This window comes from Euphorbia lathyris, chromosome 5 (genome assembly GCF_963576675.1).
Source record: "Euphorbia lathyris chromosome 5, ddEupLath1.1, whole genome shotgun sequence".
Lineage (NCBI taxonomy): Eukaryota > Viridiplantae > Streptophyta > Magnoliopsida > Malpighiales > Euphorbiaceae > Euphorbia > Euphorbia lathyris.
In genome coordinates, this window is record NC_088914.1 from 65,074,817 (window position 1) to 65,098,838 (window position 24,022).

Below are 24,022 nucleotides of genomic sequence, written 5' to 3' on the forward strand. Positions count from 1 at the left end.
GTGCAAAATCTCAATCACTCTTGAGTTGAGTACATTTTGTTGGTTTGAACTAGTATTGATATATGTATGTGTGGAAAACCCAGATAACAGGTGATTCAGGGAAATCGCGAAAGAATAAGCAACACGGTATGTAGATTCAGATGATCAAGCTTATATCTCAGGTGGTTGGAATGAGTTCCGTGTTGCTAATGATCTTAACCCGGGGGACACTTCCTTTTTCGAGTTCATCGAAAAGGGGGAAAGGCCTGCACTCAAAATGTGTGGTAAGTTAACCATTCTGAGAAGTCCTTGTTCTGCAAAATCAATGTGTTCGTAGCCAATAAATACTTTATTGTTTACGTTATGCTTTTCCTGAATGATGCTTTAGGTCCGATGATCCCTATGTACTTGAGCTTGATTTTGAACCTATATGTGACTTCCTTCGACCACACAAACATAAAGGCCATGTAAGTTTTGCAATGAAAAGAAACTTGTTTAAGAGTGTGTTTGCTTGTAAAAGTTTAATCTTCAATCATGTTAGATTCATAAATTACCATATGTTGCTTTTAGCTTCAAATTCCAATTAGAATAAGCACTGAATTAAGTTAAATGTGCAGTCCTTGATGCTGAAGGATCGGATTCAGACTATATCTTGACTTCAGTCTTCCCTTGCTAAGGCAGAATAATGTATTTTTAAGCTTCCGCGTGATAATTTTTGCAGATAATTTTTTGGTATACATCATTTTATTGTATAAGCTTATTGCGTTAATTTACAGGTGGTTTATATACTGGATCAAGTACGTGCCTTAGAGAATGAAATGCTTCTTAGAATACAGCAGCGGGGCCTGGATGTCAAACCCAGGATTCTGATTGTAAGTATATATGCTTAGCTTAGGTTCAGTGTCTCCAAACATTTCCTTTTCGAGTAGTGTCGAATTCTTGAATGCTTTTCTCCATATAAATGCATTTTGGTTTCACTTTTCAAGGTGACCAGGCTAATTCCTGATGCAAAAGGGACGACATGCAATCAGCAGAATGGAAGTGCAAACAAAGATGGATAAAAGTGGTGAAGTTTTTATTAGATATGGCTGGACTGAATTTGCTAAAAAAATGGCATAAAAGTGGGAGATGCCTTTATGTTAGAACTGGTTAAAGGAGAACCGAAAACACATGGTGTGATGAATTATTACGGAATGTCTTATGTGGTTCTTAATTTTAGTTCTAATTTTTGCAATATTAATGTCAAGACGAGTGTATAATTGTTGATTGTATAAATAGATTGTTGAATGACAATATATGGTTATGTTTGCTACTCAATGCATTGAAATATATTCTCAAAAATCATCTTGTTATCATTGAGCAGAAATTTATTTTCGCCAGTAAAAAACGCACAGCAGAAAAATCGTTCATAAAAAACAATTAGCGACAGACAAATCCTGTAGCAAAACTATGAAGTTATGAATTACGACGAATTTCCGACATAATGTCCGTCGCTAATATATTTCTTTTAATGTTTGAAAATCAGTTCTAGCGGCGGTTTAAACCGCATCTAGAAAAATGTCGCTATAAAAAAACCCTACCCCGACGTATGAGAAACACCGTCGGTAATGTAGCAACAGTGGCAATTACAACACTTTTGCGACACTTACAAAAACCGTCGGTAAACAATATAGCGACGGTTTAAACCGTCGGTAAAAGGGAAATAAACCGTCGCTAAAAACCTTTTTTTTGTAGTGGAAAGAGGATAGCAAACAAATGCAAATCAAATGGAAAAAAAAGTATAGAATTTTAACAAAGGAAAATACTAATAAAAAAACTAAAAAGGTCGAGAAAGAGCCATAGATGGATGGAGGAAGCGTTCTCCCACCTCCTTCATGAATATATTTTTGTTCGACCTAATACATCACCTGCTCCCTGAACTTATCAATAAAAAATAGATTGGCTCCCTAAACTTTGTAAGTCTATCACCAGCTCCTTAAACTTGATTATTTCGTATCACAAATCCTTATTTGTCCATAAAAGTAAATTAGCTCCTTTAACTTTATAAGTATCTGGTCAACTCTCTGAACTTGCTTATTCTGCAACAACTAAATACAAAAAAAAAAAAAAAACTATAATACTAACTCTCAATTCTCATCTATTTGATCTCTCAAACCTGCAACACTAACTCTTGTAATAAGTTGAAAGGTAGGAGAAGAGAAAAAATTACCTCTCGAATAGAAGATGTATTTTTAGAATTTAGGTTTAATAGGTTTTTGTATTTAGTTGTTATAAAATAAACAATTTCAAGAAGTTGGTGAGACACTTATAAAGTTCAGGGAGCTAATGTACTTTTATGGACAAGTTTAGAGAGTTCGTGATACGAAATAATTAAGTTCAATAAGCTGTTCAGACACTTGCAAAGTTTAGAGAATAAATTTATTTTTATGGACAAATTCAGAAAGCTGGTAATATATACCACGCCTATTTATTTACTTGAATCAAAATTATTGAAGTGTATTAATTAATTTGTTCAAACCATAATTTAACTTTTATTTGGATCTAATACTTGGGGGTGTAATATGAGTCATAAAACCCATTTTATTTGTAGTTTCACCAAGGAATACAACTCATGTGAAACTTTATGAAAGTCATGTGGGAGTTGATGAATGTTTTGAAGCTTGGAGAAAACATGTAAAACTAGATGAAACTTGACAAAACTCTCTCACACCAATACCACAATGGTTTCAAAGCAGTTTTACCAACTTTTTCAACTGAGTTTCACCAATTCTGACTATAGCTTAACTAGTATAGTATTCTAGTGTTGAACTTGATGTAACTTTCAATTCAGTTTCAACAAGGTTTCATCGAGTTTCACCAGAGTGAAACCTTGGTGAAACTCCTGCAAACTAATACATGGTTACGAAACAGTTTCCCAAACATTTCAATAAAAGGTTCACTGATTTTTAGTGGATTTTCACTAACTGTGATTTAACTTCTAGTGGTGAAACTTATTAAAACCCACAGTTCATAGTTTCGACAACTTCATCAGTTTCAACACGTTTTCACAGGGATTCACTAAGTGAAACATAATAAAAAGATAACAAACTCATATACACAAGTATTACCACAGTTCAGAAACATTTTCACCAACATTCTAGTAAGATTTTCGCCAATTTTTAGTGTAGTTGCATCAATTTGCAATTTTCATCAAGTTTAACTAAAATTTTACCAAGTTTCACGGTTTCATAAGCCTTCAGATCAGTTTCAACAAGGTTTCAATGATTTTCACCTAGGTGAAACTTGATGAAAACTAGAGTTTTAACTTAAACTCAAAAAAAAAAAAAAAAAAAAAACACATAATGAGTAACAAAACTCATGCACACCCAAGGTGCTAAAAAGCTCTAAGCTTTAGTTGGGCGGACATGGCCTCCGAAGATTAATGGTTTTGTATTTAATATTTTTATAATTTTCAATAAATAAATTAGTCTAAAAATAATAATATAAAATATTTAAATATATATATTTAAATATTTGTTACATTAATGTCTTTAAAAAAAAATAAAGATGTGCCAACAAAATAACATTTTGATAGCTTTTTAATTTAACTTTTGGTTATTTAATACGGATTTTAGGGAAGTTCCTCTATATTCTATAAAAAAAACATTATTGGTTTGGTTTCTTAAATTACTTGTACTTGATGAAGGTTACATTGTGACAATATTTACCAATCCAGACACCAAAAATATAGTTTGACAGTTTCATATGATATAGCAGTAGCAGACTTAAGTTTATTAACAGCTGATGGCATTGCCAGCTTGAGTGACTTTAAAGAAAACGAAAATGTTGCATATATTATTATTATTATTTATATAAGAAAATTTAATCTTTGCCATATATATATAAATAAATAATGGATTACATAAGCAAAAGCTGTATTTCATCGACTGGCTCTAAATAGTGGACTACATGTATTTATTTACTGAGAAAGTTACATATACATGAGCAGAACTGGTCTGCTATGTTACATACGCGTTTTCATTTGTTGAGCCAAACAAACCTATTCTTTTATGCATTAATTATTAATTTCTATTACCTACTTCTTCTTTTCATAATATGCCTGCTTGGGCTCATTCCTCCTTTTTTATTATTATTAATATAATAATACTAATAACTTCACAAACTAGTTAACTTGTAATTTGGCCATTATTTGAAAATAATATATCATTGTCTATAATAATGGCTCAACCGTAAAAAAACAACACAACGATTCTAATTATACTATGTTATAAAAGTTTCAAAGGAAACATTCTAATTATAACTAACAACTAATGAGAATGCACTTTAAGTCTAGGGGACATTGTGTCATAAAAATGTATAACTTAACTAGTTTAAATGGTTTCTTCATAATACCTTCACATGAGTTTGATTCTGGTTATCGTTGTTGGAGTCCCAATAGGTTGAATACGTAATATGTTTAAGCTTTTGGTTTAAATAGTTCAATGAGATCATCCTCAGTTAGATTTGATTCCCTTTATTGATATTAGAATCCTCATAAATCGTTCATTGACAACACCCTCTCTTAGATTTGATTCCTACTATCGTTGTTGGAGTCCTAATAAATGGTTCCTTAATAGCATCCTCACTTAGGTTTGATTCTCATTTATTATTGTTAGAGTTCTAATAGGTTGAGCAATACGTAAACTCTTTCTCGTAAATTCTTTTATGGTTTTAAGGTACCCTACATATCAATACTATGCAATTGAAATTCATCACTTACTTTAACAAAAAGAAAAAAACATTAATTATGATACATTAATCTCATTTCTACACATGTTTGAGTGGTTGCACCCAAATAATCAGATCAATGAATTGATCTTCGTTGAACACACTGAAAAATATTATAGTTTGAAGCAAATTGGCCATTTGATTATTAGTTAATTCATATGCTGAAAGAAAGACATGAGCTGCACCAAATAATTGATACATATAAACACAAGTCAGCTCTTCAGCTCCTTGACCTTATCTAACCCCTAACATAAACAATTCCCTATAAACGACATTTTCAAACCCTTACCTTAACTATAAAATGCAGCCTTCATCTTTCACTCCTACAACAAAAACAACTTCAACCATAAGCAATCAAGCAAATGGCTACTCTCAAGCTCCTTTCCTTTGTTTTATCTCTCCTTTTCATCTTAAACCTGACCACTTCACAAGGGTTATACCTTGGTTTTTACAGCAAGACATGCCCCGACGCCGAGTACATTGCCCTAAACGTCGTCAAACAATTCGTATACAAGGATCCAACACTTGCTGCTCCTTTGCTTAGAATGCATTTTCATGACTGTTTCGTCAGGGTAATTAACTAGCCATTATTTCATAGCTATTCAACACTTAAAATTCAGTACTCATAGTTGTAATTATACAGGGTTGCGATGGTTCGGTGCTGTTAGATTCTACAAAGAAGAATCAAGCTGAGAAAGCTGCAATTCCCAATTTAACTCTACGAGGTTTCAATGTGATTGATGCTATAAAATCTGCAATTGAAAAGAAGTGTCCTGGTGTTGTTTCTTGTGCTGATATTTTGTCCCTGGCAACTCGAGATTCAGTTCACATGGTACATATACATACATACATACATATAATCTGTATAATTAATTGAAATATTTGTATATTTTATATCTAAGGATGCATTTAAATTGAATTTCAGATTGGGGGGGCATTTTGGGAGGTTCCAACAGGACGTAGAGATGGAAGAGTATCTAGATCTTCAGAGGCTTTAAATGAGATACCATCTCCTTTCGATGATATATATAAACTGAAGAAGAGATTTTCAGGAAAAGGGTTAAATGTGAAGGACTTAGCGGTTCTATCAGGAGGACATACAATAGGAATTGGACACTGCTTTATAATACAAAACAGGTTGTACAATTTCACTGGGAAAGGCGACACAGACCCTTCACTGGATCCATTCTACGCAGCTCAGCTAAAGAAGAAATGTAAGCCTGGAAATAACATGAAAACAGTAGTAGAGATGGATCCAGGAAGTTCTAAAACATTTGACAAAAGTTATTACAATGTTGTTTCTAAAAGGAGAGGCCTTTTTCAATCTGATGCTGCTCTTTTAAATGATGTTGATACCAAATCTTATGTTTTGAGTCAATCTTACTCTAATAATGGCTTCACTTTTGCTCATGATTTTGCTCAATCAATGGTGAAGATGGGTCATATTGGAGTTCTCACTGGGAAGAAAGGTGAAATCAGGAAAAAATGTTCTTTTGTGAATTAAAATGGGGGGTGTTTTTTTTTTTATGTTTTGTGATTGTGATTTGTTTTCTCATTTTCGTCATTCAAGGAAACCAAAGGGTTTCATAATTCAATTTGTATGATTCTTACTTTTTTCTACATTTGTACTATTCATTTTTATTTACCATCCAATGATGTATATGCATTTTTTTTTGTTATTATCAATGAGAAACATTGCGTCCCAATACTTTTATTATATATCTAGTGAAACCCTGTATAACTATTTTTATCAATTAGTTTATGGTAATTCAAGTTTTCAATTGGTGGGATAATGATACAGATTGAAAGCGATAAATGGAGGTTTTAATCGTAAACCAACAAAGAGGTTCTTCTCTAGCTAAACTAGAAGGAGTGAATCCCAATAACAAGGTATAAACCTTAGGTTCTCAAAGAGAATGATATTTGATTGATAAAAGTTGTCTCATCCTTACAAAATGAGGGTTTAAATACATCCCCCTAATGATAATAAAAGACAAGGACTACCCCTACTAGGGTTTTAATAAGGTTATCCATAAAAGGGTAAAATATGTGATACGCCCCGACAATCAGTACAATGGTACAGGTACGGATTGTTAGGGTTGTTGGTGAATTACTTCGGGAGGAAGTAAATCTAGAGATCCGCCCAGGGTAGATGTTGATACGCCTCTTTGTGTACTCCTAGATCCGCCCCGCTCGTATGTCCTGGGGATCCGCCCTCCTTGGTATAACCTCCGTGGGTTTGATGTCTGAGGATCCGCCAGAGCACGCGTGATCAGTGCTGCCAGTTAGGATGTCCGCATCATTCTCTCCTTCTTTAAAAGATCTCGGCACTGATTCATCTTTGTTGAACTCCAAAGGACCATCTGACTTCCACGGGCTAAGGTCACGGATGTTGAACGCTGGTGATATTTTACTGAACCAATTCGGCAATGCTATATGATAGGCATTGGCATTGATCTTCTTGGTGACCTTATATGACCCGTATTTCCTAGGCCGAAGCTTGCTGCTTGTGGCGTTGGCAAGTCTCTCTTTGCCCAAATATACCATAACCTCATCCCCAACTTCAAACTGTAGGCCCCTACGGTGCTCATCCGCCTTAGCCTTTAATTTCTGATTTCTCTCCTCAAGAGTCTCTCTCACCTCTTGGTGCATCTGTACATAATCTTTAGCCAGCTGGTTGGCAGTCACGTTTCCTTTAGGAAGATGGGCTATATCAAGGACGTGATTTGGGGTCTTTGTGTATACTACCTCAAATAGGGATCTCCCGGTTCCCAAATGTACAGAGCCGTTGTAGGCGAACTCAGCTTGGGCTAAAACCACATCCCACATCCTGGGCTTATCCTTACATTTGCTGCGCAGTAGGTTACCCAAAGTTCTATTGACCACCTCAGTCTGTCCGTCTGTTTGAGGGTGGGCGGTGGTACTAAACTTCAGAGACGTATCAAACAGAGCCCACAACGTCCGCCAGAAGTGACTGAGGAACTTCGTATCACGATCCGAGACGATGCTCTTGGGTACGCCATGTAGCTTGACAATCTCTTTGAAAAATAGCTTAGCAGTCGCTAAGGCATCATTAGTCTTACGACATGGTATGAAGTGAGCCATCTTTGAAAACCGATCAACCACGACAAAGATGGAATCCATGCCCCTCTGAGTTCTGGGTAACCCTAGGACGAAGTCCATGGACAGATCCTCCCATATGGTCTCTGGCACAGGCAAAGGTAACTGCAATCCAGTATTTGTAGTGCGTCCCTTAGCGGTCTGGCAAATATAGCATCGTTCTACTAAGTAGGCAACATCTCTCCTCATCTTAGGCCAGAAATAACGAGAACTCACTACTTCATATGTCTTGTCTCGCCCAAAATGTCCTCCAAGGGATCCGCCATGTAGATCACGAATAACCTTCTTGCGGATGGAAGTGCAGGGTAAGCAAAGTTGGTTGCCCCTCATGAGATACTCATCCATCAGGTGATACGCCCCATCCCCATGCTGATGTTGACACTTCTCCCAGATACTGCCAAAGTCAGGATCCGCCAAGTATTCTCCTCTGATGTGTTCAAAACAATCGGTCTCCAGGTTGACTGTTTTTATTAGTGACACCCTTCGACTCAAGGCGTCCACCACCTTGTTCTATTTTCCAGCCTTATGGATAAGCTTATAGGGGAACTTATCTATGAAGTCGGACCACCGGGCATGCATGGAGCTTCGAAGCTGCTTTTGACTTCCCAGGTACTTGAGAGCTTGGTGGTCAGTGTAGAGGATGAATTCTTTCCCCACCAAGTAATGTTCCCACACTTTCAACGCCCTCACTACAGTATAAAACTCTTGATCATACGTGGCCCACTTTTGCCGTGCCTCACAGAGCTTCTCACTGAAATATGCAATGGGCCTCTTTTCTTGCATCAAGACTCCACCAATCCCAACTCCACTGGCATCACACTCAACTTTGAACAGTTTATCAAAATTGGGATACGCCAGCACGGGCGCTGTACTCAACTTTTCTTTGATCAGGGCGAAGCTCTTCTCTTGGGCATCCGCCCACTCGAACCCCCTTCCCTTCTTCAAACATTCCGTCAACGGGGCCACTATGGCACTGAAGTTCTTGATGAATCGGCGATAAAATGTTGCTAGCCCATGAAAACTCCTGATATCCCCTACATTCCTCGGAGTGGGCCATTCTCGGATGGCTCTTACCTTCTCCCCATCAACTTGGACCCCATCGCCACTAACCACGAACCCAAGGAAAACCAGGCTTTCCATGACGAAATCACACTTCTTAGTGTTGGCGTATAACTGGTGTTTCCTTAACAGGTCAAACACTATCCGTAAATGCTCCACGTGCTCCACCAAGGTCTCACTATGAATCAGGATGTCATCAAAATACACAACTACAAATTTTCCAATCACCGGGCGAAGCACCTAATTCATCAGCCTCATAAAAGTACTAGGGGCGTTAGTCATCCCGAATGGCATAACTAACCACTCATACAATCCATCTCTGGTCTTGAAGGCGGTCTTCCACTCATCCCCAGATCGAATTCGTATCTGATGATAACTGCTCCTGAGATCAATCTTGGAGAAAACTCGGGATCCGCCAAGTTGGTCTAGCATATCATCCAGCCTTGGAATAGGGAACTTATACTTGATAGTGATCTTGTTAATAGCCCTGCTGTCCACGTACATCCGCCAAGATCCATCCTTCTTGGGCGTAAGTAGGGGTGGGACGGCACATGGACTCATACTTTCTCTAACGTATCCCATTTCAATGAGCTCTTCCACTTTCTGCCTCATGATGTCATTTTCCTTTGGACTCATTCGATAATGGGGAAGGCTTGGCAAACTAGCCCCGGGCACAAGATCGATATGATGTTGGATGTCCCTCAAAGGTGGCAACCCACTCGGCAGTTCTTCAGGGAACAGATCTTGATATTCGCCAAGTAGGCGGGTCACTTCATTCGGCATCTCCCTTTCGCCCCTTTGGGAGGGTTCGTGATTCGCCTTAACCATTACCACATACACCATCTGGCTCTCTTCACATTCGCTGACAAATGATTTGTGTGTAGGACAGACTACCAAGGTAGACTTCTCATCGGCCTTTGGCTCTCTCATCATTAGCGTAAGGACGAACTTCACCCCATTCTTCACAAATCTGTAAGTGTTCTCTCTTCCTGCGTGGATGGCGTCGTTATCAAACTTCCAGGGTCGGCCCAAAAATAGGTGGCAGGCATCCATATCGACCACATCACAACAGACTTCATCACTGTAATCACCAATCACAATAGGTACCCTGCATCTCTGGATCACCCTAAGTTCACCCACGTTTTTGATCCATCCCACCCTATAGGGGTCGGGATGCGCCTCCACCAACAACCCGAATTTCCGAACGGCGCTGCTGCTCACAATGTTCTCTTGGCTCCCACTATCTATTATCACATTGCATCGCCCACCTTTCACAAGACAGCGGGTCCTGAATAATCGGTGCCTCTGATCTCCCTCTATCCGGCTGGAGACTAACAAACATCGTACCACATGAATGGCGTATCTCTCTTCATCTGCCTCATCATCATCTTCTCCCAAGGGTTCACAAAATACTTCATCCCCTTCGTCATAGTCATCTTCATACCTCTCCACCATGTTGGCGCTCTTCCTCCTAGGACATTCGTTGGACCTATGGCCTGGCTCATTGCACCGAAAACATTTAAAAGGCGCTGGACTCGCATACGGATTGTTTCTTTTAGGTGGTATAGGTGCTTCCTTGTACGGCCTAGTATCTCCGACAGATCCCCTTCCCACACTGTTGACCTTGGCCCCACTGGCACTCGCCACCTGCTTGCCTTTGTCATAAGACTTCATGTTATCTCTTCCTCCAGGCGTATACTCAGTAGTGGCGGATCTCCTGGATCTTCCGGTTAGTTGAGACTCAGTCTTGAGAGCTAAATTCCTGGCATCTTGTACCCGAACCACCATCTGTGTGCCAATATGATCCTGGATGTTGTATCTCAACCCTTCTAGATACCTAGAGGTCTTTTGGCTTTCAGTTTCTGACAAGTTGGCCCTTGCCGAAAGCCTCAAGAACTCGGAGGTATACTCATGGACACTTCAGGTCCCTTGAGAGCATCCCCTGTAGGAGCTTTAAATATACTGCTCATAATCCGGCGGTAAGAACCGCTCCCTCAACATCGCCTTCATCCGTAGCCAAGATCGAATCGGATCTCTGCCCCCTCTTCTTCTCTCTTCCCTCATCTGATCCCACCAAACTGATGCGCCACCCTTCAAGCGATACGCCACCAGCCTTACTTTCCTCTCATCAGGAATCCCAGCATACTCAAAGAAACGTTCCACTTCCGATAACCAGTCTAAGAATCCCTCTATATCCAGTTCGCCTCCAAAAGACGGTAAGTCTATTTTTAGCTTAAAGGTATCATCTCTATCAAAGTTTCCTAGACCTGGGTATACTCTAGCAACCTCCACACGTCGGTTGTCAACAGGCCCAACATCCCTCATAGTTCTAATGGTATCATCATTCCCGATACCCTCAAAGTCATCACTATCACTATCAGCGTTATGCACAAGGACAAAGTTGGGTCTTCTTACCTCAGGATCCCTAGGACCCATTTGTGGAATCTGTTGTTCAGGGACTCCTTCCTTTCTCTGGGTTGATCCTCCCGCGGTTGGTCGGATTAGAGCCAGAACCCCCAGTTTGAAGTTTTCTAGGGAGGTGGCTAGCTCCAGGAACCGTTGGTCGGTTTGCCTCTGCCGCTCATGGCTGGCTTGGATCTGCTCCGCGAGGTTCTCCCTCAGCTCCTCATACCTCCGGTCACTGGTTTCCATGGAATCTTGCGGTTGTCGGGGTTGAACCATTGCAAAAATAAGTTTCGGGTCAGGAAACGATCGGCTCTGATACCAACTGATACAGATTGAAAGCGATAAATGGAGGTTTTAATCATAAACCAACAAAGAGGTTCTTCTCTAGATAAACTAGAAAGAGTGAATTCCAATAACAAGGTATAAACCTTAGGTTCTCAAAGAGAATGATATTTGATTGATAAAAGTTGTCTCATCCTTACAAAAATGAGGGTTTAAATACATCCCCCTAATGATAATAAAAGATAAGGACTACCCCTACTAGGGTTTTAATAAGGTTATCCATAAAAGGGTAAAATAGGTGATACGCCCCGACAATCAGTACAATGGTACAAGTACGGATTGTCAGGGTTGTTGGTGAATTACTTCGGGAGGAAGTAAACCTAGAGATCCGTCCAGGGTAGATGTTGATACGCCTCTTTGTGTACTCCTAGATCCGCCCCGCTCGTATGTCCTGGGGATCCGCCCTCCTTGGTATAACCTCCGTGGGTTTGATGTCTGAGGATCCGCCAGAGCACGCGTGATCAGTGCTGCCAGTTAGGATGTCCGCATCAGATAAGATGAAAAAAAAATAAAAAATAAAAACTCCTAAGGTTGATAGTTAGAAGCAATTTTACTAATAACGTTGGTAGTTAAGAGTAATTTTACTATTAATGTTGATAAGTTGGGTAAATTTAAGAAAAGTAAAAAGCATCATATATGAGGCCTCTAAACTTTCATTTTTTTTATGCATTAAACCTTTGATTTTTTATTTGAACATATTAGGTCATGATATTTATTTTCTGTCAAATTGGTTACTTGTGAATAGCTAATATACAGTTAAAAAAAACGTTATTAATTTCGTATGTGTTTGAAATTATATTTTTTACAGCTTGAAATACGGTTTTTATAGTTTTTCTATAGTTACATTACACATATTACTGTTTCGAACTGTTAAAAATAAAAATTTATAACACATGTGTAATGAATATATAACACTTTGTTAATTGAGTTTTATATTCAAAACTAACTTTTATGATCATCAAAGGCTTAATGTGACGGAAAATAAAAGATTAGGGGCCTCATGATGCGTGAATGTTGTTGAAAAATAATAAAAAATTATACTGTATTTTATACAAGTTGGACAAAAAAAAATACAAATATTTCGTTGAATTTAAAAATGTTAGATGTTGTTTGATAAACCACTTAATTACTTAAATTAAAATATTAAACACTTATTCAATTTAAGTGCGTTTGATAACATTTGTTTCTCTATCACTTAAATTAGTTAATTAAGTTAAAAATCACTTATTTTGATAAGTCAAACTATTTAACTTAATATTTTAAGCTAAACATTATTAACTAATATTTTTATAAAAGTTATATCATTCAATATTTTCAGCACTTATAATATTCAACACTTCAAATTCAATACTTATTTTTTCAGCACTTGATTTTTAGTTTTATCAAACAGCACCTTAATCTCCAATTCTATTATTAAATCATAAAAAAATGTTAAATATTTTTTTTTAGATCCAAGTGATTGGCAATTGATGCAGAATAATGAGTAAAATATTTGTGTTTTATAATGATATCTGAAATTGATATAAACTTACCAACGTTAGTGGTAAAATGGTTCTAGGCTACTAATGGCAGGAGTAAAATTGCACAAATATTAGAGGTAAAATTGCACAATTTTAGATGTTAGGGCTAGAATTGTTCCTGAATGTCAATGTTAGAGGTATTTTTACATGTTACCCCTAAGATAAATAAATTCAAAGTTTGATAGATAAATGTATAGTGCGGGCTATTCTTCAATGAGATTCTGCCAAGGTATAATAAACAAATAGATCGTATTCGTATAAAGCTAGTTACAATGAGACTATAAGAGTTTTATATAGAGGTGGAGCTAGTCCGGAGCCTATGATCTCACCACCCTTGAGGAATAATGGTGTGGTCCCAGATAGCTCTCTAAGAGAGTTATATTTATACTTATAAAATAGAACATGATTGTAAAAAAGAAAATTATTTGGTATAGTTTGTTTGAGTAGTACCTAATAACTTTTCTATTATAACCAAGTGGTATCTAGTTTGAACCTCCAACTCCTCATTTTTATATCTCATTAAATCCTAGTTTTTTTTTTCTATTTTAGCTTCAAGTTATAAAAAAATAATTAAATGAGAGTTTTAAATCTCTAGCTAAAAAGTAATTAGATTATATGTAAAATTCAAGCATCTAAACTCTAATGTTCAACTGAATAACAGAAGCAAAACATAAAACTAGTAAGCTACTTGTTAAATTAACGCGCATGCAGTGAACGAGTGCTTCTACAGTTGTCCCGGACCATAATTGTGCGGAACGGCTCAAATGTTGCCATGTTGTGAGTGAAAAAAAATGAGTTTTGAAATGGAGGTGACATTTGTTGGTCCCGTGTGAGTAGTTCCAATGGGGGGTTAGGAACTAATATAACTTTTTGCTTTTTAATTATGCTGACTTAATATAATTCTTTGAGTTTTACAACTCAGCTTTGGTCAGCACGGCCGAGTGAGGCATAAGACAGTTTTAGTCAGATACTGACTAGAGCTGTTTTACTTGCGAGTTGGGAAATGACACTTTTATGGTCAGCTTCCAACTCAGCACTCTGATTTACTCAGTGTCAGTTTAAACAATTTATATTCTTAGTAAATATAACAAGCAACACATACAGATATATATTGAGAGAGAGTTATAAATTACTCAGCACGACTTATCCTGGTTCGGCCTCTCCGTCTACGTCCAGTCCCTAGAATCCCTTCGGGCTTTTTCAATCCAATACTGAGCTCTTTAAAGGTAGAGCACAAACCGTTTACAAGGCAGTTGAATATGCAAGAGTACCATCCTCTATTCGTCTACTCAACTCCTACTAAGTGCTATAACCGAACACCTAGATTTCTTTACCGCTGAGTACTTAAAACCGAGTACTCAGCACTACTCTCTCAATTTTACAATTGATACAGAATTGTTCTTTTTCAGACAAAGAACACTTTAGATGATTACAAAAATCACTCTAGCTTTTACACAGAAATGGAAATTTGGTGTAAGATCTTTTTCTTGTTTTGGTGTGCTTTTGTATGTATGCTTTTTCTCTTGTATTTCGGCTAAGGATCTAAGAAGTGTACTTGTCCTTTTATAGGTGAAATCTGAAGCAGAAATGATTTGAATCTGGAATTGTCCGTTGGATTCAAACGGCTTTTTCTTGCGACATGTTCTGGTCAGCTTCAGATTTGCAGGCCAATCCTGTCGTCTGAATTCGGCAGGCGTCAGGCTTGTCTTCTTCTCGCAGGTTTGTCTTCTAGTGCAGGTTTCGTCATTTAGCCAGCGGACATTTGACCCATGCGTCTCGAAACTGTATCCATGCATGATTCCAAAGCTTCTGAATTGGTGCAGATCTCTGTCGGATCTTGTCTTTTAGCAAACGGATCAATGGTGATGTCCTTAAGATCATTCAGCATGACTTTGATAGCCGTTGTCTTTGATTGTTGCCAATTCCGATACTGAGTTGCCTTTTACTCAGCTTCCACGGTCAGCTTCGTTCTGCAAGATATAGTTCCAAAAAAGACTTTTCTTCTTTTATGCTGAGTTGCTTTTCACTCAGCTTCTGCGGTCAGCTTCATTTGTAAGCTTCGGTTCTGAAGAAGACTTTCCTTCTTTCATACTGAGTTATTCTTTACTCAGCCCATGTTATGTTAACATGCTGACTACGTTCTGTCTTAATTTGATTCCTGTTCTTATAAATATTCTTATACTCAACATTGAACAAACGCATTAGTACAATTAAATCAAAGCACTTAAAGTTAATTGTCTTAATCATGGATTAACATAAATAATTTTGTCAAATCAAAATCATGTTGGAAAGGTGTTTCAACAAACTCCCCCATTTTGATGTTGGCAAAATATTTATGGAACTCAGTTTTGAAATTCTCCATGATTGAATTGTCTTTCGTTCTTCTGAAATTACTCCCCCGTAAGGGTTGCATCTATTTGATTCAATTTAACTCTAAACCTTCCAAGATTTAATTGAGAAAAATCAAAGCATGATTGTACTGACTAAGTTCAATTCTAGACCTTCTAAGATCTAATTCAGATGAGCCTAGGTCAGCTTTCAAAAGAGATCAATATGTTGGAACATGTGTTTACTCAGTTTGATACTCGGTCAGTTTTAGGTATCAGAGAGATTATATCTATGAATTTATGTATCAGAGCAAAGTGTTTTCAGGTATCTGAGTAAATGTGTGTTGAGAGTTTCATGCATGTTCCTTTTTAAGTTCGATTGTTTGTTCATTTAAGACAGTTCAGCATATAGCGCAATACTTAAGCATCACAAATAGATAAGTCAGTTTGAAATAAAAGATGCTTTAAAATAGATAGTTTAGTCAGTAAACAAACAGATAGAAAAATGCCAAATAAGTACTACAAGTCAAATTCTAAAATTAACTAATCTACTTCTTCCTGTTGACTTGGGCTTGGTGGGCAGGATTAACTTTGCCTTTTCCCTTGGTGTTTCGTTGTTGCTGACTACCTAATGCTTCTCCTGCTTCCCCTGATCTATGCTGAGTTCCATCAGCTTGTTCTTTCTCCCCCGTTTTGCCAGCATCGGGCGGAGGAGGAATGAAAGTGTCATTGAGAGAAGCACGAGTTAACCTCACTGAGTACGCCTTAAGCTGTTTTGTGCTCTCCCGGAGACCGTCAAAAATAGGAACGCCATCGTCTAGAACGGATCCAGAGACTCGGATGGATGCACTAAACATACTCAGAATATATTCTTGTGATTTCCCAATCCAGGTCAGCGTGTCAGTCAGCCTATCATAAGCTTGATGATACATTTTGAGTAAGGCTGAATCGTAGAACTGACGTTGAGCATTAGTATGACGCACATGTTTGAAGGTGGCTTGGGAGTATTGCAGGATTTTATTTTTTTTCACCAAGTCAGTATCCATCTCTTCCATACTCAAGTTGAGTAGACGGACAGCTTCGCTAATTTGCTCGATCGAACACTGGGAAGAGGAGGAAATTAGCCCACGAGTATCGATCAACTCAGAGTGTAGCTTGGTGAAGTGGTGGTCAACCTCAGCAGAAGTAGCATATCCCGTGTTTACTGCAGACAGAGCATTTATTTGGCCTTGGAGGGAATCCATGTGATTCACCATCATTAACTGCAGTTCAACCAGCTTCACTGTGCAGTCTTGCTTGGGTTGTTGAGTTTGAACAGTTGTCATGACACTCACAAGATCTTTGAGACCTTTGATTTCATTCAGGAGCTGAGTGACAGAAGAAAGTTATGTTGACTCAACATTAGCGAACCCAGCAGCATCGGCATGAGAGGAAGTCAAATCCTGGAGAATGGATTGAGCTGAGTCAATGATTCGACGCCCAGACTCAGTAGCATTTAGGTAGGCATAATTTGCCTCAGGAGTTCGCTAAGCAGCCAGTTTTTGAGTAGGTTGCTTTCCAGTACCAGATGGGCCAGTATTATCAACAACTGGACTTTTGTTCAAGTCAGCACCAGGAACTGACTGTTCAACATTCTGCGATGCTGGGTTAGGAAGTGGAGGATCGGTAGAGATGTTGACCTGCTCAACATTGGTTTGAAATTGAGTTGGTGCAGGAGAAGGTACTTCAGAATTTAAGGGATTTTCCTTTGCTCGCTCACCTTCTTGAGCAGCTTGAACTTCGAGCTCTTGCTCGATAGAGATTGGATTTTCAGGAGTCTTGGCGTGTTCCTCAGTATGAGTAATAGATGCTTGTTTTTGCTGAAACTGGTCAGGAGTTGGCTCGATGACGGAGGAGAAGAATTCATACTGAAGTCCAGTCAGGTCTGTAATTGGTTCTCGAAGAGGAGAATCAGCCAAAAGATCTAGGGAGTTGGACTTGTAAGCTTTGCGTTTGAAACGCTTTTCAGAACTGACCTTGTTGGTTGGAGGTGAGGGGTCAGCAACAATTGAGTCAAGAGACTCAGATGAATAATTGATCCCTAGGACATCATTAAAGTTCCTCACAGCATGAACACTTATAGTTGGGTCAACTTGTGGTTCAATTGGCTCAGCATCAACTGACTTAGTTTACTCAGCAGCGTCCTTATCTTGCTCATCATCAATATTAGCTGTTTGCTCAGCTTCAAACTGGCCTCCAAAATCTCCTAAATCATCTTCCTGTTCAGAGGGTGTTTTCTCAAGATCAATCTTTTGACTTCTCACGAAGTGGGAATCTTCGGAGACGACAAAGTCAAGAGGGGCAGCATTAATGGGACTCAGATCAGATGTTCTTCTCTTCTTCCTTAGATGTGTCTCTAGAGTTTCCTCTTTCTCTTCTTCCTCAGGCTCAGCGGGCCTTTTTCCTGCTGACTTAGCTTGCTCAGCAGCAGCTTTCTGCATGCTAGAGACAATCCGAAGTTTCTTTGGGATAATATTGATGTCTTTAGCGACTTGGTCAGCTTTCCGCTTTTTATCTTGCCGAGTTCGGTCAGTATGGGGTTTCACCACTGCTTTCTTTCCCTTCTTGGTCGGCATATCTTGTGCTTCTTCAACCGCCACTCCTTTTCCTTTCTTTGGTACAATTGGTTGATCATAAGCTAAGCCGAATAGAATACCTGCAGAAATCTTCGTACCCCAAACTTGAATTTCTTCTGCTAAGCTCACTCGGTGATCTTGAAGGATCGTTGTAATAATGGACCCCAACCTGAGTGTCCCTGTGCTCCGCTGAAATCCACCGATAAGGAATACAGGCATGTTGAGTGGCTGGTAGGTCAGCATGTGCCATATAAAGCACTGCTCGAAGTTAGATGTAGAGGATTGGGCATTGATTTTGGAATAGATGAAGTTGGTCAGTATGTAGTGAGCCATCTTTTGATTTTGAGCCATACACATGCTGGCTATTTCTCTCTTGTGATCTTTCGGTTTACAGAACTCCACGGGATAGTCAATTTTGGTGGAATCGTTTGTGGTTCTGAGTTCGGCTCCTTCGTTCTTTAGGTTTAGTAGTGTAGCGAGATAAGGAGGGTTAACAAAGATCCTCTTCCCCTTGACCTTAGTGACCATGTAGTCACTATCATCGTCAGCAGCTCGCAAGTTGGCATAGAATTCCCTTACTAACTCAGGATAGGTGGCTTCCCGAACAGAAAACAATCCAGTCCCGCCATTCTTAGAGATCCATTCGCAGAAGGGCTTTTCAGCTTCGACAAACCCTTTAGAGAACCAGCGGGAGCGATCAATTTTCCATCCCCTAACGCTGCCAAAAACTGGAGAATATGTTCTTTCTGGTTCTTTCTTTTCCTTCTTCTTCTTTTTCGAAGAGGTCGCGAGGTCAGCTTGGGGGCTCTTGCTTGGAGTTTGGTCATGCTGACCTTTTCCTTGAGACTTAGTAGGAGTCTCGATGTATTCCTGCTGAGCAGAATATGGAGGGTGTTCATCGGAGTGATTGCCGTCATAACCAGCTCCGGAGATGTTTTGGGAATCCGACATGATTTTTAGGGATTCTTTGAGAGTGTTTGAAGATTGGGGATTTAGACAGAAATCAACTTGCCAGAGATTTCAAAGTGTAAAGAAATGTGAGTGGGAATTCGTCCACTATTTAAAGAGGGTCGAGTTGATCTGGAATGTTGGAGTAGCTATTTTACCTCGAGATGATCAAATGACAACAATCTGGCATTTATGACACGTTCGGCGCAGTTGTTTTCTAATTATTTCGCTTACGTCATCCTAGGTGGCTATTTAATGTCCAAGTGAACGTTACTCGACATTTATAATTCCAAACATTTGAGATACTAAGTGCTCAGTTTTACGTAGAAGAAATTTTCATACAAAAGTAACTCAGTGTGTAGTAATCACTCAGCATGTATGTCTAGTCAGCATAGGGTGATTCTATGTTATTCAGCTTGGCTCAGTTTGAGTAAGTTACTTAGCATGCAATAACTACTCGGCATATAGTATAATCACTCAATATTGATCAAGAATTTATTGAACAGGATTACACATACCGATAGCTTCCCTTAATATGCTGAATTGCTCACGAGCCAAAGGCTTAGTGAAGATATCCGCAAGCTGTTCATCTGTTGGTACGTAGGTCAGCTTGATCTCACCTTTGAGTACATGATCTCTGATGAAGTGATGCCTTATGCTGACATGCTTCATCCTGCTGTGTTGGATTGGATTCTTAGATAGGTCAATAGCACTCTTGTTATCGCATTTGACTTCAATTCTTTCTGTTTTAACTCCGTAATCCTCAAGCTGTTGCTTAATCCATAGGACTTGGGCCACACAGCTTCCAGCAGCTATGTACTTAGTTTCAGTTGTAGACAGGGCAACTGATGACTGCTTCTTGCTGAACCAAGACACTAGACAGCTTCCAAGGAAGTGACATCCTCCAGAAGTACTCTTACGCTCTAGCTTGTCCCGTCCATAGTCAGCATCAATGTATCCAATGAGTGTGAAGTCATTTGAGTTTGGATACCATAAACCTGCATTAACTGAGCTCTGCAAATATCTAAAAATTCTTTTCACAGCTATAAGGTGTGATTCTCTAGGGTCAGCTTGATAACTAACGCAATAGCATACTGAGTACTGAATATCAGGTCTACTAGCAGTAAGATAGAGTAGAGAGCCAATCATACTTCGATATAACTTGCTGTCTACTGACTTACCTTTCTCGTCAGCACAAAGGATAGTATCAGTACCCATTGGAGTTGATATGGGCTTACATTCTTCCATATCAAATTTCTTTAACATTTCTTTGGCGTATTTAGACTGACTGATGAAGATGTCGTTCTTCCCTTGCTTGATTTGAAGTCCAAGGAAGAAGTTGAGTTCGCCCATCATAGACATTTTGAACTCAGTTTGCATCTGTTTGCTAAATTCTTTGCACATAGACTCGTCAGTAGCACCAAATATTATATCATCTACGTAAATTTGTGCCAGCAGGGTATTTTTACCCTTTTTCTTAATGAATAAGGTTGTGTCAGCTTTGCCTCTGACATAGTTCCTGGTCAGCAGAAAATTGGTCAACCTCTCATACTAAGCACGAGGTGCTTGTTTCAGGCCATACAAGGCCTTCTTGAGTTTATAAACGTGGTTTGGAAACTTTGGATCTTCAAACCCAGGAGGCTGACTAACATATACCTCTTCGTTTATAAAGCCATTAAGAAATGCACTCTTAACATCCATTTGATATAGTTTGAAATTCATGTAACTAGCATAAGCACATAAAATACGTATAGCCTCTAACCTAGCTATGGGTGCAAAGGTCTCACCATAGTCAATGCCCTCTTGCTGACTATAGCCTTGGGCTACAAGTCGGGCTTTGTTTTTGACTATATTGCCTTGCTCATTTAGCTCATTTCTAAAGACCCACTTAGTTCCTATGGTCTTTTGATTCCTAGGTTTTGGTACTAAATCTCATACCTCATTTCTTTTGAACTGATCAAGCTCCTCTTGCATAGCATTGATCCAGTGTTCATCGTGCTCAGCATCAGCGAAACTCTTTGGCTCATGTACTGAGACGAATGCAACATTGCTGAGATACTTTCTAAGCTGGTCTCTTGTCATTAGCTTGTTGTCAGCAGCATCAAGAATGGACTTCTCCGAATGTCCTCTTGGAATTTTGATTTCTTTGGGTAATGTTGAGTTGTCTGGAATATGTGTTTCTATAATATCTGCAGGAGTATTTTGGTCAGCAAAGGTAATTTCGGTTTCGTGCTTACCTTTGGTCAGTCCTTGTACTGATGACTCAGGGGCTCCATTTTGATCAGCAGAAGCTGAGCTTGGTTCATCTTCAGCGGACTGAGTTATCTTTCCTGTAGGGTCAGTTTCATCGAATTCGATATGGACAGACTCTTCTACAACTTGAGTTCATTTGTTATACACCCTATATGCTTTACTGTTAGTTGAGTACCCGAGAAAGATTGCTTCGTTAGCTTTAGCATCAAATTTAGCAAGGTTATCTTTGGTGTTGAGTATAAAGCATTTACACCCAAAGGCACGAAAGTAGCCAATATTGGGCTTCCGTCCTTTCCAAAGTTCATATGGGGTTTTCTTAAGAATAGGTCTAACTAAAGCCCTATTGAGTATATAGCATGCTGTGTGGACAGCTTCACCCCAGAAATACTTTGGAAGCCTATTTTCGCTCAGCATTGTCCTAGCAATTTCGACAATTGTTCTGTTCTTCCTTTCAACAACCCCATTTTGTTGAGGTGTTCTAGGAGCAGAGAAATTATGGTCAATACCACTGACTTCACAGAATTCGTCAAACTGTTGATTTTTTAATTCTCCGCCATTATCACTTCTAATATGAGCTACTTTTAGGTCTTTGTCATTTTCAAGCTTTTTAATCAATGTTGTGAACATCTCAAATGTTTCATCCTTGCTACTCAGCAAGATGATCCAAGTATACCGAGAGAAATCGTCTACAATGACTAAGGAAAATTTCTTACCGCCCAAGCCGAGTGGCTGGACAGGTCCGAAAAGGTCCAAATGTAGTAATTCCAATGGTCTCTTGGTTGAGACAATGTTTTTACTTTGAAAAGACTTTTTTGTTTGTTTTCCTTGCTGACAAGCATTACATAATTGATCTTTCTCAAATTTCAATTTGGGCAATCCCTCAACTAGTTGCTTTCTAGCTAATTTGGCAAGGAGGTCCATGCTTACATGACCAAGTCTCCTATGCCATAGCCAGGAGTTATCCTCTTTAGATACTAAGCATATATTTTTGGAAAACTGTTTTTCTAAACTCAACATATATACATTGTCAACACGAGGGGCAGTTAAAATCAAATTATTTGTTTTTCCCTCGAGTATCCGACAGTGAGTAGCATCAAATATAACCTGTCTACCGTTGTCACACAGCTGAGCTACGCTCAATAGGTTATATTTGAGACCCTTAACTAATGAGACTGACTCAATAGTGGGGTTACCTCCGATAGTACCTGAACCTACTATCTTACCCTTTTTATTGTCTCCAAAGCTTACGTTTCCACCTCGTTTAAGCTCAAGTGTGATGAACTGAGTTTCATCACCAGTCATGTCCCTCAAGCATGCGCTATCAATATACCATAGTTTTTATTTCTCCACACATCTCAGGCTCACCTGCATTTTAAACTATTCATCTTTAGGTACCCAATTCTTTTTGGGTCCTCGCTTGTTAGCATAAACAGGTGATATATCATGTTTTAGTTTGTGACGACATATATTTATTGTGTGGCCAGCTTTACCACAGAAGTCACAAAATGTTACCCTTTTGGGGTGACTTTGTTTTTGGTCAGCACCATTGTGCTGAGCATGCCAGCATACCTTGGTGGTATGACCTTTCTTTCCGCAGAAGTCACATTGGACAATCCGCTTATTATACCAACACACGTCTATTGTGTGTCCTCTTTTCCCACAACAGTCACACTGAGTGAACTGTCTACGCTGACCAGTACCTGAGTACTCAGCATGAGATTTATTTGAACCTTTCATTTGGTTCTGTAGATTTGTGACATCCTTTCTCAGTTTCTTTGAATCTGATTGGACTTCCGAGACAAACTTATGCATGATTTCCATATTGTTATGCAAAGTTGAGTTGTCTTGGAGAACATATCGAAGGTCACTTAGTTTGACCTATTCAATCTCGTCGCACCGCCTGCTGAGTGCCTTTATTTTCTTGTTACACTTTTTAGTCAGTGTATATAAATCACTCAGGGCGTTAACCATTTCATTTCTAAGCAAGTGTAAGGAAGTTACCTCATTTGAGTATCCCTCCTATTAAGATTCTTCAGATAAGTCAGCTTGCTCAAATTGAGTGTAGTCAGCAGCAGCATCGGCCATGAAGCATATGTTTGCTGACTCGGTGGCATCAGCTTCAGATGATGTTGACTCATCGCTGTCACTCTATATAGCCACCATTGCCTTTTTGCTTCCCTTCTTTTCTTTCTTTAAGTTAGGATAGCTTGACTTAATGTGCTCAGTTTGATGGCACTCGAAGCATATGACAGGCTTGGAGCTGTCCTTTTTGCATTTGTCACTGGACTCAGCTTTGTACCTATCGCCTCTTCTAAATGGCCTCTTGCTGTTCTTTTCATTCTTTCTGAACAGCTTCTTCATCTTCCTTGTGAACATGGCCATTTCCTCATCGTCTGATGAGTCAGCTTCGGTTGAATCAGCTTTCATGACAAGTGATTTTTATTTCTTGTCCTCTGACTTTTCTTTTGCTTCGAAGTTTTTCATAGAGATCTCATGAGTCAGCAGAGATCCGATCAGCTCGTCGTATTTGTATGTGGTCAAGTCCTGAGCTTCTTCCATAGCTGTCTTCTTAGCTTGCCAGCTTTTGGGAAGACTTCTCAATATTTTCTTCACCTGTTCCTCTTCGGTGAAGTTCTTTCCGAGCCTCTTGAGCTCATTTATAATATTGGTGAACCTTGAGTTCATC

At 38.9% G+C, this 24,022-nt stretch overlaps 1 protein-coding gene across 1 annotated transcript; it reads left to right on the plus strand.

The window, feature by feature from the left end:
- Positions 1 to 5,093: 5,093 nt before the first annotated feature.
- LOC136230622 (peroxidase 27-like) lies at positions 5,094 to 6,381 on the plus strand. Its single transcript, XM_066019749.1, has 3 exons — positions 5,094 to 5,318; positions 5,390 to 5,578; positions 5,672 to 6,381. Exons 1-3 carry the CDS (start codon positions 5,109 to 5,111, stop codon positions 6,248 to 6,250), a joined length of 978 nt encoding a protein of 325 aa, XP_065875821.1. The 5' UTR covers positions 5,094 to 5,108; the 3' UTR covers positions 6,251 to 6,381.
- Positions 6,382 to 24,022: the final 17,641 nt, after the last annotated feature.

Bases quoted from the DNA above. Each gene is read 5' to 3' on its own strand.
- LOC136230622 (XM_066019749.1), top strand. From the start codon at position 5,109: ATGGCTACTCTCAAGCTCCTTTCCTTTGTTTTATCTCTCCTTTTCATC. The intron at 5,319-5,389 runs GTAATTAACTAG...GTAATTATACAG, and splicing joins TTCATGACTGTTTCGTCAGG to GGTTGCGATGGTTCGGTGCT. The intron at 5,579-5,671 runs GTACATATACAT...ATTGAATTTCAG, and splicing joins CTCGAGATTCAGTTCACATG to ATTGGGGGGGCATTTTGGGA.